Here is a 23,410-nt window from a genome sequence, read left to right on the forward strand (position 1 = left end):
AAACCACATCGGCCCATCTCAGCCCGCGGGCTTGGCTCCGAGTCATTATCATGCCATCCCACAAAATGGTTGGAATTAAAGCCCTTCCCTGCCAGTCGGAGGCTGGTGAAAAGGAGCTGTCAGTCACAGCCTTGTTTGAAGAATGGGGTGGATGGTGGGGAGGGGGTGGTGGTGGGCTGTGACCGGTTCTCCAGAGAAAAGGCTTCTCAGGGATGCTATCCTCCATTCAGCTCCCATTGGACAGGGGCCTTTCACCTCCATTGTCCTGCTGATATGGGCCAATGAAGACCCATAAATTAATAATAATGTCATCAAAGCTCCATGTGGAGAATAAATGTTTTTTTTCCACTGTTATCAGATCTGTGGCACGTCCAGGATGAAGAGCTGATGGTGGAAATATTAACTAGAGATGCTAAAGCTAGTTGTAATGAGCTGATCACTGAAGGTAAACGAGACCTGACGTCAGTAAATCATTTTATTTCAACCTTTAGTTGGCCGATGTGGGAGAGGATGGAGCGCACGAGGGGAGAAAGAAGGAAATTATACAGTATTAGCTGTCAGCTGCTTTCAGCGTCTTCATTTCTTACCTAAACCTAAACAGGCTGAGAGCACCAATAAAAATAATAAAAATAATTTTGCCTTTTTTGTATTTTGCAATTTTCTTCTGGGAGTAAAAAAGTATTTTAAATTGAATAATTTTACTATAACTTATTAAATAATAATAATAATCTCTAGCACAACATTATAATTTACTTTTTAAATTTATTTTTATAATCTGTAAGGACAAGACATTCTCCACTGAAACATCTTCAATTAGCCACGTTTACATGGACACAAGAATTCAGATTAAAAGCCTAATTGGATTAAAATGCTTAATGTAAACAAACCAATCAGAAGATCCATTTGGATCAACATTTCATTCATATGAAGGGGGGGGGGGGGGCTATGCCGACCGGCGTTCCGATCAGCGGGCGGAAAAACACACGTCGGGGAGAAAAGTTTCTTACTGCAAAAGATCGTCACGTTATCCTCAGCTTTATGCCACAGCTCACGTTGGACTGTTTTTTTTAACTCAGTAAAGTTTATTCTTTAAAAATTCAATGCTTGAGATCTATAATCATTATGGGGGTAGAGGCTGAAACCCAGAGACGGTAATAAAAAGGGCAGGAGCTGCCGTGTTTGGGTTTCTTCTACGGCTATTTCCAGAAAATCTGACAGTTCTGCACACCAAAATGATTTCTTCTGTTCCAACGTGATGCACGGAAACACATGTCATGTCCAGAATAACTTCTTCATGTAAAACAGGAAGGTCTTTTTTCCAGCTGAAACATCAGCAGACTCAACTGAGGAGGGCTCACGTGGGCAGGTGGAAGTAGCAATCAGTCTGAAGGCGGCCAAGGACCACCGAGGTAAGAGTAAGCAGAGGATTAGACCACCCTGTGGAGGTAAACGACTCCATGAGAGGAGAAAACATCAGGCGGATAAGTCCTACCATGGTCCCGAACATGATGTCAGAGATCATGTCTGATGATGGACCAACAAGCCAGAAACCTCCAAAAAGTTGAGCTATGTCCCTCTATCGTGTCATCTTCTGCCAGAAGAAATCTCCTGGTCCGATAGCTGGATGGAGCATTACAGTCAACCAAAACCCTCACGAGGACCAGGTCGTCGCTCCAGAGTTGGGATGATGTCGGTTTAACAGGATGAGGAGGGAATCTGACAGAAAACCAAAGTATTCAGGAATTCTGTCCCGCTGATTGGTTTTTTTTCCTGTTCATCAGTGTGGCCATTTTTGTTCCTGTTATCTCATTTCAGCCATCATGTGACTCCAGTTTAATGTGTCAGAAAAAAAAAAGTTTTTTTTTTTTCCTTTAAATATGAAAATTTTCATCAATGTTTTTAAATGTTAATCAGAAACTCTGTTGGACTCAGTGTCACATCGTCATGGAAGTGGAATGGGAAACAGAACCTCCATTTATCAGACCCCTCTCTGTGGAACCAGCTCCCTGCTGCTGGGGGGCATCCCATGATGCACTGGGCTCCTCGCTGCTCTCTTTACTCTCCATGTAGAAACATCTGACATTGTTGTCATTACTTTGTGTTTCTCTCTCTCTTATTTTACAGTGGATTTCAGTGAACTGGATTATAATTGGACGGGATTTTTGATGCTGAATGCATGAAGCTGAACTGAACTGGGTTTTTTGTAGCACAGGAACAGAACCAGTTTGTGGATACCTGACAGTGCTGTGTGGATGTCTGCACACATTCATCAGGTTTCTGCAAAAAGAAAACCTTGTGGACAGAAAAGGATGGCTTGCCTCCCGACTCTCCTTCCGGGCTGTATGGTATCATGTGTCACTGTGTCAGCCTGCCATTGTGCCTCCTCTCATTCTCAATGCATGACTTCCCACTGGTCACTATGAGATCAACTGGCCGCTCCAACTAAGTTCAATGTCTTTAGATGCCTTAAATGTGTCATTGTTACGACAGGCAGGTTTAACTTTTGTGCCACGAAGCAGCCCCATGCCCCCAGGAAGTCCTACTGTGAGGAGGCCAAAGAGCAGAGACTTAAAACCTGAAAATCCTCCACACTGATGGCATCTAAGCTGTGACATCCCTCCCTCTCCGATTCACACCGGGTCAAAAGCTGCTGAAAAGGAGGGAGCCCAGAGGGCATGGGATCAAGGTTTGGCTTCTTCTGTGGCTCAGGACCAAACAATGCAACAGGTGGAGGTTGGTGTCAGCTGAGGGCGGAGGAGGAGCTCATCCCAGGAGGAAGCACACTGTCATGGCCCGCAGACTAAAATCATACCAACACAAAACACAAGTCAAACATCTTATTCCTAAAAGGTTCTCCAGGGAAATAAAGAGATGAGTCACAGAACAGCGGGAAGGTTTGAGAGGAAAACATGGGGGACAGATGTTCAGGACCAGCGTGGTCCAGATGTTTATGCAGCTGTTGTTCACACCTTAACTTCCAACAGGAGATTCTGAGCTATAGATGCTTCCACAACTGGAGGGAGCATGTCAACTGCTACATCCCCTGAGGACCACCAGACCAGGTGAGTCCAACATTTCTCAGAATATGTGCTGCTTACGTTTTATAAAACCACACGATTAATTTAGAGAATAATCAAAACTCCACTGCCTATAAAAATTAAGATGCAACCCAGCCCCTAAGAAGTTGGGATAAAAACAGAGCACAATGATTTCCAAATCTCAGGCAGAGTCTCTCAGATGGAAAGATGGACAGAGGTTCACCAATCTGAGACAAACTGGGTCTAAAAATTGTGGAAAAATTTCAGAAAAATGTACCTTAATGTAAAATAGTAAAGACTTTGAAGATCTCACTATCTACAGTAAATGCATATGTGATACAGGATCCAGAACCAGTGGAAACCTGGATGAAGATGTGAAGTAGTTTGTGGAAAGCATGGACGGCGTGTCCTGCAGACTAAAGAGGAGCGGGAGCATCCAGCTTGTTATCAGTGGACAGGTGAAAAGCTGCATCTCTGATGGGATGGGGCTGCATTAGTGTCTATGGCGTGGGCAGCTTCCACATCTGTGAAGCTCCATCAATGCTGAAAAGTTCATGGAGGCTTTAGAGCAACATCTGCTCCCATCCAGACAACGTCTCTTTCAGGGAAGACCTTGCAGATTTCAGCAAGACGATGCTGAACCACATCCTGCATCCATCACAGCAGCATGGCTTCACAGGAGAAGAGTCCGGCTGCTGAACTGGCCTGCCTGCAGTCCAGGACTGTAGAGCAGCTAAAATCCTGCATCAGACCAAACATTCCTCTTCCCAGCACACTCACACACTCTGCAAAAAGTATGCTTGTCTTAATATAAAGAAATAAAAAAAAAGAAAAATATCTTTAGACAAGTGTGAATTATCTTAAAAGAAGTGGTGAAACACTCATTTTAAGTACTTAAGTGGTATAAAGAATAAAACTAATAACTATTCTGTCAATGCTTCTCCTAGAATCCAGAAAAGTCATCTTGTGTAGTTTCTAACCTGTTTAAACCATGAACAGTCTCTGCAGCCCTGAGGTTCTCTGGCAGGCTGTTCCACAGTGGCGGGGCTGGGTACCGAACTTCGGTTCGCTTATGGCACCGACCGAAATGCTTCAGTACTACCCAGTATCAAAACATGACTTGTCTTTTGGTCCTAGGTCTCGGTGCCTTAAGAGTTAATTACGCAATATCAAGAGCTGATAATGATTATGTGGCTACGCCTACAAACAGGGTGCCCGAGTATCTGTGTTGTGAGCCACAACATGTCATTAAAGCAGCTAAAAAATGCTTCCGAGGTCGAAAGTGTGGCTCCATTTTAGCAAAATTGATGCCAATAGTGCACAACTAATTTGATGAAGCATCTGAACATGCATGGAATCAATTTAAGAACAGAAAGTTGCTCCGTGTTTGACTGCAATAAGAACGACACGCACCAGTCGTCCTCAGCATTCAAGCGCGCCTGTGGATGTTGCAGAGCCTGAGTGGCCTCTATCAAAACCTGCACCCGTTTCATCTGAACGTACTGTGGACGGCACTGTGTCTGGGATTTCAACAGGTAAGCTTACGTCAAGCAAAACTCGGTCAACCGCGGTGACGTAAAACGTGATCCCTGTACTGTTGTGTAGCTTTAGTTTATGGCTATATAGCTAGCTAAAACAAAAGCTAACAAATAAATGATGGTAACTGATATTAGCTTGTTTAAATGTGGTTATCTATTGGGTCGGCTGGTTAAAGAGCTCATTTATCGTTTACTGTTACGTTGTCATTTGTTTCCAGTTATTCTTTTGCACTGAAAATGATGTTATTTGCATTTATGTTAAAAAGCTGCTTTGAGTGGAAGAATGCCAAAGCTGAAAAATAAAACTAAACATTTGCTCATAATGTGTATTATTAAAACTCATTTTATAAAACTGATATTGAAAAAAGTGTTGTTAAGGAACCGGTATCGAAGTGAAAGTATCGGTATTGGTACCAGTTTCGAATATTTTTGAATGATACCGAGCCCTACACAGTGGAGGCCCGTAGTGGTGGAACGAGGCCTCGCCAGAAGTCTTGGTTCTGACTTTGGGAACAACTAAGAGGCCGGTACCAGAGGATCTCAGAGGGATAATAACTTAAAAGCAGGTCAGATAAATAAGAAGGCCTAAGACAATTAAGACATTAATAAACAACTAAAAGAAGCTTTAAATTGATCCTGAAATGCACGGGGAGCAAATGCAATGAGTTTGGTTTAAAATGTCAATAAAATGTGCAGCTACTTCAGGAGTAATATATCACTTCTTCACAGTTTTCACCTGGGCCTCCTGTTGGATAAAACTGGTGATGTTAAAAAACACACAGTAGTGGTACGACAGACAGGTCAACAACAGAGGACACACCAGTGGACAGACCATAAGTTAGGACCAGGTCCAAGGTGGGCCCTCTGTTGTGAGCAGGCTGTGTTACATGCTGTTTAAAACCCATACTGTCTAAAAGGTTTAAAAACACATTTGCACAGCGCTCAGAGTTGTTATAGACGCATAAATTAAAATCACCAGTTATTAAAATTCTGTTGTATTTAATATGTACGGTAGATAAAACAGAAAATTCCTAAATAAAAGAGGAGGGAGGCTAATAATAACCAAACAAAAATAAATTATAAACAAATAATATAAAGATAAGTACAAAACAGTAAGCAAATATAAATAACTAATAAAAACATCTAACAGCTTTTTTTTGTTGAATTCCATATTTAGTCAAGAAAGAGACTTTATCAGAAAAAGATGTTCTTTATACACTAAAGCAGCCAAAATGACGACCAGATGAAGAGGAAAAATTTGCCCAAATGGACAAAATTGTTCACAATGATGCATAAAGGTTGATAGAGGACTTCTAGAGAAAAAGTGTCTCTCCACTTGTTTTAAGATGTTTCTCACTAAAGCTGGGAGATGTTTCCTGCACTGGCAGATTATTTCACTGGATTATAATCTGAATCTTCGCTATTTAAGAGTTTTCCTTCTATTTAGACACATCATTTTGTAGTGTTCTCCTTCCTCCTTCAGCATCTTATGAGGATCTGGACTTCTGACATTTCAGAAAGGAACTACCTGTTCTACACAGTGAACAGGCTGTGGAGGAAACTGTGACACCACCACAGCATCAGGTCCAGATACCTGAACCAGGCAGCTGCAAAACCATGAACCATCGGCTGAGGAGAGCTGATCCTCTGCAGACTGCTGGGCGACATTCCAGGTCTTGTAAGCATGCTGGGAACGAATGAAGCGGAATACTGCAGCCTCATAACACTGCAGCTTCTACTATGGACAGTTAACGATGAGCAGCTTTGTGCTGGTGAATTCTGCTGCTGGTTCTGGGGCTGATGATCTGTTACGTTACCTGGTTCTTCTGCTCTGACTCTGCCTGATTCATTCAGACTGATGTTTTCAGACATGTTGATGAAGTCTGGATGGATTACCAGCAGCTGCGGTTCAGTCAACATGAAGAGTAAACAACAGCTGAATCCAACCTGTTGTAATCCATGTTTGCTGTTGTAGAAAAAGCTCTAAAACTGGTGGAAAATGCTGCCAGTTTAAATTGAGATCAGATTTATAAAAGTTGTGAAACATGTTCATGTTATAACACAGTGGATTTTTCGTCCCAGCAGGTTTCTGTCCGTCCTGATGTCAGGGCTGACGTCTGCAGTCCAGTCAAAGAGAGACTACCTTCCTGGTCAGGATGCAGCGTACCTCTTCATGTTGTCATAGCAACACGTCACAGTAAGTTTCAGCTGTTGAGCTGCTAATGATCAACCTGCTGCCGCAGTGGGAGCTGCTTTAACCCCATGTAGCAACTAATAATAACAGCCAATAATGTCATTATTTTGCCATTTTAAATGTAATAAAGCCAATAAACTAATTTGTTGCCAATAATGTCAAGACTTCATTTATCAGAATACTGGATTTATTTCTTTTAGCCGTTTTTGTGTAGTTTTCTCATAAGAAATGTTATTATGCATATAATTATGCAATAAATTACATAAAAAAAGTAAATAAATAGTAGTAAATTAAGTTAATAAGCAAACTAAATGAACTTGATGAAAAGTAATGTAAAAAAAGCCAGAAGTAGTTTCAGCAGTCCAGTCGTATGGGACAGTGGGCTGTTATTCTCTATGCCAGGGGTGCCTAAAGTCGGTCCTCGAGGGCCGCTGTGCTGCAGGTTTATATATATATATATATATATATATATATATATATATATATATATATATATATATATACACACATTTATATATATATATATATATACACACATATATATATATGTATGGATAAAGGTTGGACAGGTGAAGTGTACTGTACCTTTTTGTCCTTCATGGTTCCATCAGGGTTGAGTCTAAAACTGCCAACATTGATAGTCTTCTTTGGGTCCACCTGACTGATCGAGTAGTTCAGTTCATCCACTATCGCTTTGCATGCTGGGAAAGAAACGGTAAACCTCAGCGATGGCAACTAGACAAGTTAGAACTCACAGTCTCATCTATCTATCTATCTATCTATCTATCTATCTATCTATATTTTTTTTTTGCTGGCCGCTGGCTTTGATGACAGGATCATGGCGTCCATGTCTCTCTTCCTGCTGCAGTGGTGCGTCTGATGTATCAGGAGAGAGCAGGTTTATTAACATGGAGAGACGTTTTCTGGCTGGAACTTAAGGAAGAAGAAGAACCAACGTTTCTCTTTGTCTAAACCCATGAAGATGGACAGAACATCGTGATTTCTGGACGGGAAACTGCTCCCAAAAGACAATGAGAAACTTTTTATTTATTTTTTTAATAAATGAAGTTTTAATTTAGGCCAGACAGCAAAGGTGAGACATGTTTTCTGACTTTTACAAACGTGCAGCATAAATCGGGTCTTCTTCTGCCTCTGGTTCGGTGAATCTTGGTCGTAGCGAGATGAAACTTCCAGCTGTAGAATCTGTGAGATGTGAGCTTTCAGAAGAGGAGTCGTTTGTTCATGTTCATACCTTAGGGTGGACACTGGGAGACATCATCTGTATTTTACATATGTTTTCAGACTTTGTGTACCTCTTTTAATTATTGTTGTCTTAATTTTGTTTGTTGGTGATAGAAATGGTTTCACTGAGCTGGTAGCTATGATTCTAGACTATCTGTGGATACCACACATGTTTATAAAACCAAACGTTACCCCCTTAACTCCCGTCAAGCTAAGAATGCAGATTTAGAGAATTTATAGGTCAGAAATCTGGATAAGCACTGAAGGTGCATGGATGGAAGTTATTGTGCATATTGTGAATATTTCTCTCTCCTTACCATCTAGAAGCTGTGAGATTCTCATCCTGCTTTCTGTCTGTTCACCCGTCTGAAACCTTTTCAATCCAAAGAGCCATTTTTCTCTCAGCCCAGCTACATAAACCTCGTTTAAAGACACAAATGTTATGAGACTTTTTGAAAAAAACAACTTATAATTTTTGATAAATACCTACTATAGGAAACTTGTCATTTGTGAAGAACCACATTTTATTTCTATTTTTAGGTTTTAAAATAAAGAAAAACATAAAACTTCAGCAAAAAGAGGATAGACTATGGGATGTAGAGATCAGCCTAATGACAAAAGAAAAAAAACAGATAAAGAAATACTACTGGTACTTTTAGTGTCATTATGCTGTGGAAATTCAATGCAATTAATCCATTAAAAAACCGAAAATTTGCTTAAAAAATGCATTTGTTATTACATCTATATTTAAAAACATTGGTTAGTTGTTTATCGTGTTTGGCCATGTATCAAGAGCCATTGTGGAACGTCCAGAGAACCACTTGCTGATCTGGAGCCACGGGTTGAACACCCCTGGTTTAGTGTTTGTAAACCAACATTTACTACATTTTCTTCATATAGCAGTAGGCCTGCTTTTAAAGGAAAACTACATTTTGTACATAACAACGCAATAACTCGTGCTTAAAAATTTTTATCGTTTTCCAGCACTAATATATGCTAGTATGTCTCTCTGTTCGCTTGATAAGGTGGTTTGGCAGTAGCACTAAGGGTCTTGTATATGGACCCAACTGGAAGGTGTTAATATTTGCCCCATTGTATAAAATATATACTGTATATATATATATATACACATATTTTACCTCCCTGTGTAAACACGTCTACCTGTTTGTTCCATATTGGATGTTTGGTTTGTGGCAACATGTTAAACAACCGACCCACATTCGAGGTCACATTCTGGACCTGGTTATTTCAAAGGGTGTTGATATTTCTTCTGTTGCGGTCACTGACCATTGTTGTCTGACCATTTTTGTATTTTGTTTGATTTACTGATCACTCAGAATGTTCAACCAACCTGCTTCTCCGTTAGGAAGAGGTACATTAATGAAAGAACAAGTGCTAAGTTTGTGGAGGCCATAGCTATGTTACCAACAACCAGTGCAGAGTCAGTTGATGGACTCCTGGATAATTTCAATCTGAAAATCTTGAATGTAATGGATGCTGTTGCACCGATAAGAATCAAGAGCAACTTGAGCAAACAGAAAACACCATGGAGAAACACCACTGTGGTTACCAGCCTAAAAAGAGAATGCAGAAAAACTGAGCGGAAATGGCGGAAAAATAAACTTCAAATTTACTATGAGCTGTACAAACAAAGCCTGCGTAACTATAACAATGAGCTGTGAAGGCCAGAGAGCTGCATTTATCTGGAATGATTAACAGGAATGTCAACAATTCTCGCACTCTGTTTGCTATGATTGAAAAACTTACTAATCCTCCTAAACAGATAAGCCCAGAGCTCCTTTCCACTGAGAAATGCAACCAATTTGCAAACTTTTTTAGCCAAAAAATTAAAACAATTAGGCAAAATATTAATTCCACACAGTCAAAAAAGAAAATTAGTCTGTGTCTAAAACCCGGAAATAATTCTGATGTCATGTCACAATTTAAAATGGTGAATTTAAAAGTCCTACAAGAAACAGTTTGACATCTGAAATCAACAACATGCACTCTGGACATGATACCATCCGACTTTTTAAAAACAGTTTTTACCTCAGTAGAAAGTGATCTCCTACTGATAGTTAACAGCTCGCTGGCATCAGGCATTTTTCCCAAGTCACTAAAGATAGCTGCTATTAAGCCCCTCCTAAAGAAAAGGACTCTAGACGCCTCTATAATGAACAACTATAGACCTGTCTCTAACCTCTCTTTTATTTCCAAGATTATTGAAAAAGTTGTATTTCACCAGCTTCATGACTTTTTAAATGAAAGTGGAAATCTTGATAAATTTCAGTCCGGCTTCCGACCTCATCACAGCACTGAAACAGCTCTGGTCAAAGTGTTAAATGACATTAGGTTGAATACCGATTCTGGTCAAGTATCAGTCCTGGTTCTGTTGGATCTCAGTGCTGCGTTTGATACTGTAGATCACAGAATCCTGTTGCATAGGCTGGAAAACTGTGTTGGACTTTCTGGAGCGGTCCTTAACTGGTTCAGGTCCTATTTAGAAGGCCGGAGTTATTTTGTTACGATCGGCAGCTATGAATCCGAGCGAGTGGCCATGACCTGTGGAGTCCCCCAGGGGTCAGTCCTTGGACCTCTTCTGTTCAACTTGTATATGCTCCCTTTGGGTAAAATATTAAAAAACTATAGCATTAGTTATCACAGTTATGCAGATGATACACAACTTTATGTGTCTCTGTCACCAGATGACTGCAGTCCAATAGACTTAATGTGTCAGTGTCTGGAGCAAATAAACACCTGGATGAGGGAGAATTTCCTACAATTAAATGAAGACAAAACTGAGATTATTCTGTTTGGTAGCAAAGAGAAGAGGGTCAGCATTGGTAAACACCTGGAGACTCGGGCTCTTAAAATTACCAACCAAGTTCGTAACCTTGGAGTGTTGATAGACTCAGACCTGACTTTCAGCAGCCACATCAAAGCTTCACTAAGAAGCTTTTTACCAGCTCAGAAACATCAACAGAATTAAAAGTTTAGTCTCCCAGAAAGACCAAGAGAAACTCATCCATGCATTCATCTCCAGTAGACTGGATTACTGTAATGGTCTTTTAACAGGACTTCCTAAAAAGAGCATTAAACATCTGCAGCTCATCCAGAACGCTGCTGCTAGAGTTTTAACCAGGACTAAGAGATCTGAACACATCACACCAGTTTTAAAATCTTTACACTGGCTTCCAGTCAGTCACAGAATAGATTTTAAAACCCTTCTGATCATTTACAAATCCCAGAATGGTTTAGGCCCAGAATACATCTGTGATATGTTCAGAGAATATAAACCTAGCAGAGCTCTTAGATCCAAAGACTCTGGTCAACTAGTCCAGGCCAGAGTCCAGACCAGAGTCCAGACTAAACATGGAGAAGCAACATTTAGCTGTTATGCTGCAAACAAATGGAACAAACTGCCAGTGGAGATTAAACTTTCCCCAAATGTAGACATTTTTAAATCCAGGTTAAAAACTTTTCTTTTCTCATGCGCCTATGCATGAAATCTGCACGGAAACTTTTTTAACTTATCTTGCTTTTAATCATTTTAATGTAATTCATTATTTTATTGTGATTATGTGTTGATTATGTGTTGATGCCTTTTACTATTCTAAATATCTGTAATGTCTTTGTTTTATGTAAAGCACTTTGAATTGTCCTGTACATGAAATGTGCTATATAAATAAACTGCCTTGCCTTGCCTTGCCTTGCCTTACCTTTCTTTTTTTTTTCTTTAAACATTTTATGTTCACAGAGATGAATGGTCATCAGGAGTGTTTGAGTGAATGAACAGAAACTTGTGAAACTTACCAGAACAGTAGAGCACTTTGTCTCTCTTCGCCTGGCTGCTGAAAACTGACAGCATCATCACAGTCACCTGAAACATCCAGGACTTCATTCTGATACCCTGAAGAGACAGGAAGTTACAAACAAGCGCTAATTCTTCTAGAAATGAACTCAAATATTACAATATTTGTCAGTGGAGATGGATTCGAAAGAGAAAACAAGGAAATTCATGTTTTTTTTTTTTAAACTATGAAATACAACAAAAGGTGAACGACTTCACTGCTAGCAGAAAATTTATGTTGTGTTTATATATTTATTTATTTTTGTTTATTTATTTATTTCAATCTTTGTTTCTGTATTTCTTAATTGACCTTTATCGGTCTTTCTTTTTTATTTCTTTGTTTAATTATGTCTGTTTATTATTTTTTCTCTGTTTGTCTACGTCTATTTTTTACTTCCTTCCCTCCTTGGCGCGGTGACGTCAGAAAACAGGACGGGGTCGCTGTCCTGAGTGACGCTGGTCGCGCGCCTCTCCGCGCGTGTACCAGTCTCGCTCTCAGGTGTCATCTGAAACCTGGTGGTACACCTGTGTCAAGTGTCCCGCAGTCTTTGCAACTGAATACTTTAGCAGTTAATCACCTCGTATAATAAATATGATTCTGTTATCACGAAATAATCCTATTTTAAAGTTATTGATTATTAAATAAAGTTTCAAAATGTACTTCGCGTATAATGCCCCCCTGAATCAAACATTTAGGTCTTTAATCTGACTCCTTCCTGATTTAAATGCACGCCGAATTGTAGCCTGGGTCAAGTCAAACTGTTTAATCTTTATCAACACCACGTTATTGCAGAATAGTTGATCAGTACAGAAAATACATCTTAATTAATAGAATTTGCATCGGAGTTTGGTTCGGAGCTATAAGACGCAGCAGACCGGCTAATAGAAAGCTTTTCTCACCTGACAGGAAGTGCTTTCTTTCGGACTCGGATGACAACGTTGTTCAGGTTAAAATGACGATTTGTCAGTAGCTATTTTCCCCTACATACTCTTCTGTGTTCATGTTATCGATTACGATGATCAGATCTGATACATTTCATTCACACAAGAGGACTTTGTATTTCCGGTGTGGACTTTCAAAGTAAAGATTTTACAACTTACAGTCTTTTGATCTGAGTCTAAATTTAGCGATGAAATAACAGAATACCCATAGAGAGTCATTTACAATAACAATTTTGGTCGGATGTTAGTTTCCTCGACCTCTTTATTGTTGCTTCCTCCGTTTTTGCCTCAGATCTGAAGGCAGAGTTATTCAGTTCCTCCTTCTTCCGCCACGCTGCCATACATTTACGTGCCTCACTGTAGGACAGCCACGTTCAGTCAGGCACCTAAAGGTATAGCCAATCAGCTTCAAACTTCAGAGCTCAAACCAATCAAACATCTGCGGGGAGTTCCAGGTCCGGTCGGGTGCAGAGCGGGTCAACCATAAAAGACAAACTATGACGCTCTAAACATGATCATCAGGGAATAGTTTTCACAGTAAAAAAGAACAAGTGTTTGCTTTTTGCATATAATGTTGTTATTCCAGCAATATTGTATGCGTGAGCCTTTAGTCCCACTTCAGAAATAATCAGACAGAATCTAAATGATCCTAGAACCTTTTCAGCACCACAGGGTACTAGTACTACTATTAACATTTTCTACTGTTGGAGGGGGAATCACTGCCAATTTCTTAAAACCCTTTAATAAGTGGTTGCTGTATGTTATTTTTCATAGTATGTTTCAAAATGACCAGGGGTTTCAAAATACTGTGTAAAATCTATGTTCTATGCAACTTTACTATTAAACTATATCGTGATAAAATAGATCTACTTATGGATGCATTAACATACAAATAATGAAGCTTTACTATATCTGAATTTTGAGCAGTCAAGAGTAGGTAATGTCATAACCAGGTATTTAAAGTTCCAGTTGCACCAAATTGGGAAAAGAAGTGGAGACACTTCCAAAACACCCAGCAAGCATCTACAAAGCCGTATAAAGCTAGTAAATCACAAATCAATTGCACCATGAGAACACCAGCCCACCGTGATTATCCATAACAACAACTAGCTGCTGTTTACACTAGAAACTTAAATGATACAAAATATATTATAAAGAATTTTTAAAAAGACAATAATGTGGTACTGGACAGCCATCTTTAAATCTGAAATACTGGGATCCTCTGCAATTTATAAGTCCGCTGTTCAGAAAAAAACAATACATCCTAACTGGCAAAAATTGCTTGGAATTCTGAGGACAACTGGAACGCACAAGTATACAGTATGTCTGTGTGGTCAACTATGGAAGAATCCCTACTGAGGCCAGAAAACGGGACTGAAACATTAATTTGAGAGAACATTGTTCACAAAAAGGTAATTCAATAAATTCCTAATTTAATTTCTTTGTATCCAGTATTTTACAGGCAGAAATTGATTCCAGGTATCGATACACCCATTTCTGCTGGGAAAAAATAAATAAATAAATTAAGACAGAGCAGAAACAGAAAGTTGACTGTCTCGTCATAGGTTTTCATCTGTTACTGATGTCATCTTGGTGGACGAGTTTGCGCGTCCTGACGATTCTAGAGGCTATGTTGTCGAGGGCTTTATGCCCCTGGAAGAGTCACCCATGGCAAACAGGTGTCATGGGGAGGGACCAGACGAAGCTGGGCTAAAATCACCCCTATGATGATGACAAACCATGGACCCAGGTTTCCCTTGCCCAGACTTCGGTCACTGGGGCCCCCTTCTGGAACCAGGCCTGGAGGTGGGGCACGGAGGCGAGCACTTGGTGGCCGGGCCTTTGCCCATGGGGCTTGGTTGGGCTCCCCCCTCCCGTGGGCTCACCCCCTGCAGGAGGGGCCATGGGGGTTGGGTGCAGTGTGAGCTGGGTGGCTGCCAGAGGCGGGGACCCTGGCGGTCTGATCCTCAGCAGCAGACGCTATCTCTAGGGACGTGAAATGTCACTTCTCTGGCAAGGAAGGAGCCTGAGCTGGTGCGCAAGTTTGAACGGTTTTGGCTAGATATAGTTTGACTCACCTCAACACACGGCTTGGGCTCTGGGACCACTGCCCTTGAGAGGGGCTGGACCCTCTTCCATTCTGGAGTTGTTCCCGGTGAGAGGCACAGAACAGGTGTGGGCATGCTCATTGCCCCCCAACTTGGTACCTGCACGTTGGGAAGTACCCCAGTGGATGAAAGGGTAGCCTCCCTCCGCCTTTGGGTGAGGGGACAGGTCCTGACTGTTGTTTGTGCTTATGCACCGAACAGCAGTTCAGAGTACCCACCCTTTTTGGAATCCTTGGAGGGGGTGTTGGAGAGCACTTCTTCTGAGGACTCCCTCGTTCTGTTGGGAGACTTCAATGCCCATGTGGGCAATGACAGTGAGACCTGGAGGGGCGTGATTTGGAAGAAATTGACGCAAACACTCGTGTAACACAAGAACACTCTTGCTCTATTTCAGTTCTGTTTACTGTTTAGCTCAGGCTAATTAAGTAGGATAAATATGTGGAGATTTATAGCAGGTACTGGCCAGCTTTCCAAAAGAAAGCACAGTGAACTGGAGGATAAATCAGCAGGGCTTACAGCCCTGATCAGAAGGTTCAGTGAAAAGTGATGGTTTTGATATAGTGCCGCCTTCTGTCTGCTTCAAGTTCCGCTTGCTTCTCTCGTGCCAACTGTAGGCGGTAACACACCGGAACACAGCAGAACTTGTGATGTTGGACGTGATGTTAGCCTGTTAGCTTAGCTGTTTTCAACCAGAATACTGATGACAGCTGCATAACGGCTGTGACGTAACTCTGTGAGACAGCTAAACAGCTGTCAACCGATTAACTGATCAAAGAAAAATAATGATGCTTATTATTATTATTATTATTATATTGCTCAGTTATTAAGTTCATTATTATAAATCAGCTTTTATGATTATTGATAAGCTATTTATATTCATTATTACTGTTTTATTATGAATCAGATCAATATGGTTTAAATTGATTATCAACTTTTATTAAGACTATTTTTTAAACAATAAAATAAAAAGCAAAAATCAGGGAGTATGATCCCACTAAAACTGTAATGCTGTGGAACAAGGACTGTTAGGAGCAGGAGACTTCACAGAATGTGAGCCAAAAGGCAAAGCTCCCAATTTACCGGTCGATCTACGTTCCTACCCTCCCTGGTCATGAGCTGTGGGTAGTGACCAAAAGAACAAGATCGCGAATACAAGTGGCCGAAATTAGTTTTCTCCACAGTGTGGCCGGGCTCTCCTTTAGGGATTGGGAGAGAAGCTCTGTGATCCAGGAGTGGCCCAGAGTAGAGTCGCTGTCCGGGGAAGACCCAGGACATGCTGGATGGACTACATCACCCGGCTGGCCTGGGAACGCCTCAGGATCCCTCCGGATAAGCTGGTGAATGTGGCCAGGGAGAGGGAAGTCTGGTTTCCATGCTTAGGCGGATGCCCTTGGGACCTGACTCCAGATAAGCGGCAGATAATAGGTGGAGGTGGAGATGGAGGTATGGATGGTTAGTATTCTGGAGATTGACAAGCGGGATCCGGATAAGGAGTTGGTGTGAGCGTGGCTGAGACTGGTGCGGGTGTAACAGTATCCCCCCTCCAGGAGCCACTTTGGGGCATTGATGGGGCAGGTGCTGAGGTCAACCATCTAGACGGGGGCGTGGTTGACTGGGATGCCGCAGGTGGATGTCTCTGGCCATGAAAAGATCCAAGATATCGGCCCGGGAAACCCATGACCACTCCTCTGGGCTGTAGCCCTCCCAGTCGACCAAGTACTCAAGAAGTCTACAACGCCATCTGGAGTCCAGGATGCCCCGTAGATGGACCCATCTTCCGTGTCCAGTGGAGGAGGAGGAACGGAGGCACTCTCCCCATGGTGTCTGTTACGGACCCCTTCTGGTCTAGGGGTGGAAGGGGTTGAGTAACACAACAAGCCGGTTTTAAGTTCAAAAATAACAATAATTTATTTACACAATGTTCAATATGTACAAAACTTAAAATGTCCTTTTCAGGTGAAATATAACAATAATAAACAAAAGGTGTCCTATAAAGGAAAACGCACGCTAACCGGCGGCAAATTATAACTCGCTTACACAAAAACACAAAGGAAACTTAACCAAACAAGAAACTATAGAGTCAAACAAATTTCAATATAACTAAACAAACGATCCTAAGTAACAAAGGGTGGGGAGTTTCTCCTAATGAGCAAACTCCCTGACAATCATTCTATTTAAGCAATCAATAAGCAATCCGTCTGTTGAACAGTCCAGTCAGAATACCTAAAGTTCAAAGAGCAACCAAGTGTCCTCAGACACACAAACTAAACAAACAGCTCAAAGAACCACTCAAATGTTAAACTCTTCACAAACCACACAGAGAACCCAACACGAGGCAAACTGTGTCCTAGTGACACAGCTGCCATGAATAATGACAGGTCCTCCTATTTAAGGGCGAGGCATCACTCAATGATTTCCAGCTGGGATGAGCGGGAGCAGTAGCGACCAATCGGTGAGGCGGAGGGGAGGAACTGCAGCTTCTGGTCCACAGCCAATCCCGAGGCACCACTGGCTCAGCAGCATTTGCATATCCATGTCTGGAGTGACAGGCCGGAGGCCAATCCAAAAGGCCAGGGGCCGTAACAGTGTCCCAGAACACACTCAATCGTTGTGAGCCCGGTGGAGGCCGGGCATAGAGAGTTCTGAGCGTATTCCGCCCAGGGTTAAAACTCACTTCAGGAGGTGGGATGTTTGTGGCAGAGAGTCCTGAGAAACAAACTCACTTCCTGGATCTTGCGGTTAGCCTGCCCCTTGGTCTGGGGATGGTATCACAATGACAGATTTATAGTCACCCCGCATCTGGAAAAGGGATCTCCAAAAGTGGGAGATAAACTGAGACCCGGTCTAATACGCGGTCCGTAGTCCAGAGGGACAAAGATGTGACTGGGGGAGTTTTAGAAAGTGCAGGATGCTCAGCCTGGACCTTCTGAATTTGTTCTTCCAGGGTCCATTGGATGGCTGTGAGGGCAGGATAGTCTCTTGTTCCAGAGGGGTTTTCAATCTTTTCATAAACTCCTCACAGGACATCAGCTCGGTGGTTCCTGGACCCTGGAAGATAGTTAATGGAAAAGTTAAAACAAGGGGGAAAAAAAAGGAGAGTCTCCTTGGCCTGTCGAGTGTTCAGATGTCAAGCTTTTGAGAGGTATGCCAAGTTTTATGGTCTGTGAGTGCTGCCATTCTTTTAAGGCCAGTTTTATGGCAAGGAGCTCGCTATTGTCGACATCATAGTTTCGTTCTGTTGGGATGAGCTTCATGGAAAAGAAGGCACACTGGTGGAGGCAAGGTGGTTGGCTGGATCACTGTTACAGGACCGCCCCAACGCCCTTGATGGAGGCAACCTCTTCAACACAGAAGGGGAGATCAGGTGTTGTAGGACAGGAGACGTGGTGACGATGTGTTGTAGGTGTTGAAAGGCAGCTTCAGACTCAGCAGTCCAGGTGAGGGTTCAGGATTTGTGTTGGAGCATGGAAATCAGTGGCTCAGCCAAGATGCTGTAATTCTGATAAAATGTCTATAAAAGTTGGCAAAACCAAGGAAGCACTGGAGCCCTTTAATACTGTCGGGTCTGGGTCAGTCTAAGATGGCCCGAACCTTCCTCTGGTCCATTTTGACCCTCTCACGTCCCAACATGTAACTCAGAAATTCAACTGATGGCTGATGAAAGGAGCATCATAACACCCCTGCCTGGCTCTACTGACCTCAGATATGTATCCACACTCTCCACACTTTGCACAGGTGATATGAATGCTAATCAGACTCAATAGGCTTAAGTCACAGAGTTTAATGTTTGTTTACAATAGAAAATAATACTGCCAGTCTCTAGTGTTCACAAACATGGGTTTATTTTTGTTTATGGGTTTGTTTTCTTTTTTCATCCACTTCCCCCTTTTTTGTCATTTTCTTCCAGCTTTATTCTTCTTTTTCTCTCTTTTTGCACACTTTTTCGTTTTTCTTTTTTCCAGCTGCCACCTTACAAAACCATATAACACAAATGCTAAGTTTGCACAGCACATTTAGTAATACCTATATACAGTACATAACCCAACAATCAAAGCACATTTAATAACATTCAACACAGACACACAATACAAGGCATACATATTCACACACCTACACACACCTACACACATTTATATAAACAAGAAGCATCCAACACTCACCTTTTCTCCACAAGCATGACCATACTTAGACTTATCACGTGGAATGTGCACGGAGCTGGGACCAGAGAGAAGAGACTAAAAATCTTTAATAGATTAAATGATCTACAGGCAGACATTGTGTTCTTACAGGAGATTCATATGACAAAAACATCAGTGGACGCCCTCTCTACAACAGTTTCCTCATGTTTACTCTGCCTGTTATAACTCCAGACAGAGGGGTAGCCATTCTGATGAATAGAAAAGTAACATTCACAGAAATCTGAGAAATCACAGATTCAGAAGGGAGATTCATCATAGAGACACTTGAACGTTGCTGATGCTGATGGTGCTTTCTCTTATCAACTGAAGTAGGTTGATACAGTGTAGGCCACAGCACTGTTAATGAAATGAGGTCTTATAAGGCATTTAAATGTATAAAGTATGACGACATGCAAAAACGTATGTAAATGTTATTTTGGATTTGTGCATTTATTTATACAAATTTTTACAAAGAACTTGACAGAGCAGCGCTGCCATTAGGCAGCACATAGAAGGATCAAATATAAATAAAAAAATAAAAATAGAACATAAATAAGCATTCGTTCCATGTTCAGCCTACTGGAGGAGGATCCTTAACCCTACGTAGTTTACACGTGGGGTTAAGTAAAGAGTAAACAAAAGAAAGTAAAATCCAGAGTTGGATCAGAAGAATCGCTGTCAAACGCTAGAACGTCCCAACCGGTGAGTCCAAAACATCCGTGTTCCATTTGGGTCAACACTTACCCACCACAGTGTGCACTGCATTCCAGTGCACTCACGTAATAAGACACATTCACTGTCTATATGTTTCCCACCTGTGTGTGTGTGAGTGTGTGTGTGTTTCTGTGTGTGTGTGTTTGTCATCAACTCTGAGACACTGAGCCAGGTGGTGTCTTCACAGGAGGATCTGACCTGGTTTTCCTGCTACTAATTGGACGTTATCTTCCTTTCCCCGGTAAGATAAACTTGTCCTCAGTTCAACGTGACATGCAGTCTGCTATCATCAGTCAGACCGGATAAATGTTATGCATGGAAATCAAATTTACTGTAAAAAATACCATGAAAACACCCAAAATCTTTGAGGAATGTTTCCAACACCTTTTGAACCTTTGACACCAAGAACGAGGACAATTCTGAATGAATAAGGGGTTCAACACGATAAGTACAGGAGCAGTGCTAGAGATATCTGACTGATGGTTCTAACATTTCATTCTACCCTTTGAGACATCATACGCATTTCACAAAAACATAATTTGAATGTGTGTTAAGGACATACCCATAAATTTATGCTGGCCTTAAGTCTGCATCTAACAGCTGTACCTCTGTGTTGTTGGCTGTAGCCATCCCCAGTAGGCTGGATTACTGTAATGGTCTTTTAACAGGACTTCTTAAAAAGAGCATTAAACATCTGCAGCTCATCCAGAACGCTGCTGCTAGAGTTTTAACCAGGACTAAGAGATCTGAACACATCACACCAGTTTTGAAATCTTGACACTGGCTTCCAGTCAGTCACAGAATAGATTTTAAAACCCTTCTGCTTGTTTACAAATCCCAGAATGGTTTAGGCCCAGAATATATCTGTGATATGTTCAGAGAATATAAACCTAGCAGAGCTCTTAGATCCAAAGACTCTGGTCAACTAGTCCAGACCAGAGTCCAGACCAGAGTCCAGACTAAACATGGAGAAGCAGCATTTAGCTGTTACGCTGCAAACAAATGGAACAAACTGCCAGTGGAGATTAAACTTTCACCAAATGTAGACATTTTTAAATCCAGGTTAAAAACATTTCTTTTTTCATGCGCCTATGCATGAAATCTGCATGTTAACCTTTTAACTTATCTTGCTTTTAATCATTTTAATGTAATTTATTATTTTGTTGTGATTATGTGTTGATGCCTTTTTAAATTTTTTTTATTTATTATTATTATTATTATTATTATTAATGCACTTTTTGTATTGCTTTCTGCACCCTGCTGAAATGTTTTATGTAAAGCACTTTGAATTGTCTTGTACATGAAATGTGCTATACAAATAAATTTGCCTTGCCTTGCCTAGCTTGTAAAATAAACTAATCAATAACTTTCATCATGTATTTAAAGGGGTAACAGCAGGTCAAAATCACAGTTTGGTTCTTTTTCGGTACAATAAGGGAACAAATGCAAATTATAAAACTGCTTAATTTAGGTGTAAACAGGAACATGTTTAATGACATTTAAAATGAAACCAGAAACAAAAAACGTCTTGCAATAAATTCTCCAATAAAAGATTCCTAAATAAATAAAAAATATGGCATGAGTAGAGATATGTCCCCTCTATCATATGTACAGTATCTGCATGTTTTAAGAGGAAAAATAACGATAATTGTTATTTGTACAAATATTCATTTAATCCACAGTTCAGTGTTTTCTTTTAAAAGTAAAACTTTATTGCATGTATGCTGTAAAAGATAAAGCAACATAGGATTAGTTGCAGCACTGTGACATGTTTGGTTAATAAAACCATTGTTTGAATCAGACATTTTCAGATAAAATGCAGGTTTCTTAAAAACAGAAACTATTTAAAGGGCGTATGAAAAAAGGCTTTCATGCTTTCAGTAGTGATTTCATGGTTCGAGCATGTTCATCCAGAACCATTTTCACCTAGAGAGAGTTTCTATCCACATTACATGTGGAGGGGGCGGGGCTATCGGGAGGAAACACAGCTGGACACAAGACCAGCACACTGCCTTTGTCTGATCTTTGTCCATTTACATCCTTCACTCGGAAGCCGAAGTGCTCCCAAACAAGAGATTTTAATGACAGCTACGTTTGCATGTAGCTGCAGTCCACATAGCTTTTGGCGTTGGGACACTTGATGTCGACCAGTCCAAATAGTGGGCTCTCAGTTCATTTAAAAACACCATCTGACACTCTGCACTCGCTGCTGTGTCTCTCTGTCACTAGATCTCAGTAATTCTAACACACTTTTTAAGTAGACTGTCATAAAACGACCTGAAAAAGTATGAACTCTTTTCTTTTTAGCTTTAAGGTCCCATATTGTGCACAATTCACTGTCTAAAGGTTTTCTAACAGTCATTTGGGTCACCGTAGCCAAAAAACATGTCCCCAAATCCTGTCTCCTCTCACTTTATAACAAAAATGTGCTTGAATGGGTCTGAAATCTCTCCCCATGTGATGTCCAGAGGGGAAATGACCACTCCCCTCGATCGTGGATACTGCCATGTACCCAACCCCAACTGACTGAGCCCGTCCATCATTGTTTTTTCTGCAAATGCTAAAGAGCACACAACAAGCACAAAAGTCTTTTTTTTTTACTCCCTTCATCTGAGCCTCTGACGACACAATGGATGGATTTTATTTTTGCTGATAATATAGAAGCAAAGGTTCCCAAAGTTTTCCACGTGTGCGGTCAGCATTTCAAAGAGGACTGCTTCCACCACTTCGGTGCTACCAAGCTGACTTTGCCAAACACCTGAAGTTGAAGGCTGGATCAGTGTTTGGGACACATCTCCAAAGGTAGGAGCTGGAAGTGATTTTATTTTGTGTGGCTTTACTGTGCAGGCCTGCATACCTCGGTAGCCTGCAAGCAGGCTGCTGCTAAACCACCAACCGGAAAGCAGAAAAAAGGCTGAGATGCTCTATCAGAGTAGACTGTTTTTTTAGTGACCTATAGGCTACCCAGTTATCCACAAAAAAAAAAAACATTTTGACAGCACATTGTGGTGGGCTTTGCCATACTTTATTTTAAATTTATATAGGGACTTTTTTTTTATTATTATTATTAATTTTATTTATTTTTATTTGATTTAAGTTTAATATCAATTAAGTTCAGTTCTAGTTTCAAAAAAGAGACCCTAATGCCGTGGTTATATAAACTAAAAAAGTTTATTTACAAATTATTAAAAATTTACAGGAGAAACAACCATTTTTAGCCTGTTATACTGATACACTCAAAATTACCAAAATGTTGCTCAAAATGATCAAATCAATTTTTATCTTCACGTGTGAGGTCTCGACCAGATAAAAAATCTCATGAGATTAAAAAAATCGTTATGTGTGTACCAGGCCTATAGTGTTACCTTTGTGGCTGCCTTTTATGTGTGTTTGTGTGCGCCGCAGTCATGTGTAGGAGAGAAACAACATAGACAATGAAAATAGTACATTATCCTTAACTTAGCAGAATGAAATGAAACGGACTAGACTCTCATCCACATCGGGATACCGTGGAGGGTTATGTTTGGTCGTCTTACAGCCGCGATCCAAGCCAGCCGACATGTTATCTCAGATACTTGGCTTCTGTGATTGCAGTCACAGATAAAA

General features: G+C 41.0%; 1 protein-coding gene across 1 annotated transcript in view; it reads right to left on the reverse strand.

Moving 5' to 3' along the window:
- cnpy1 (canopy FGF signaling regulator 1) overlaps positions 1-12,919 on the reverse strand; it is a 28,866-nt gene extending 15,947 nt beyond the window's left edge. Inside the window, exons 1-3 of the mRNA XM_041992454.1 lie at positions 12,763-12,919; positions 11,826-11,922; positions 7,356-7,471 (exon numbers count right to left, since the gene is read on the reverse strand). Coding sequence (XP_041848388.1) covers positions 7,356-7,471; positions 11,826-11,913 — 204 coding nt within the window. The 5' untranslated portion in view covers positions 11,914-11,922; positions 12,763-12,919. The remainder of the gene's footprint in view (positions 1-7,355; positions 7,472-11,825; positions 11,923-12,762) is intronic.
- Positions 12,920-23,410: the final 10,491 nt, after the last annotated feature.

The sequence above is a fragment of the Melanotaenia boesemani genome, chromosome 8 (assembly GCF_017639745.1).
Source record: "Melanotaenia boesemani isolate fMelBoe1 chromosome 8, fMelBoe1.pri, whole genome shotgun sequence".
Lineage (NCBI taxonomy): Eukaryota > Metazoa > Chordata > Actinopteri > Atheriniformes > Melanotaeniidae > Melanotaenia > Melanotaenia boesemani.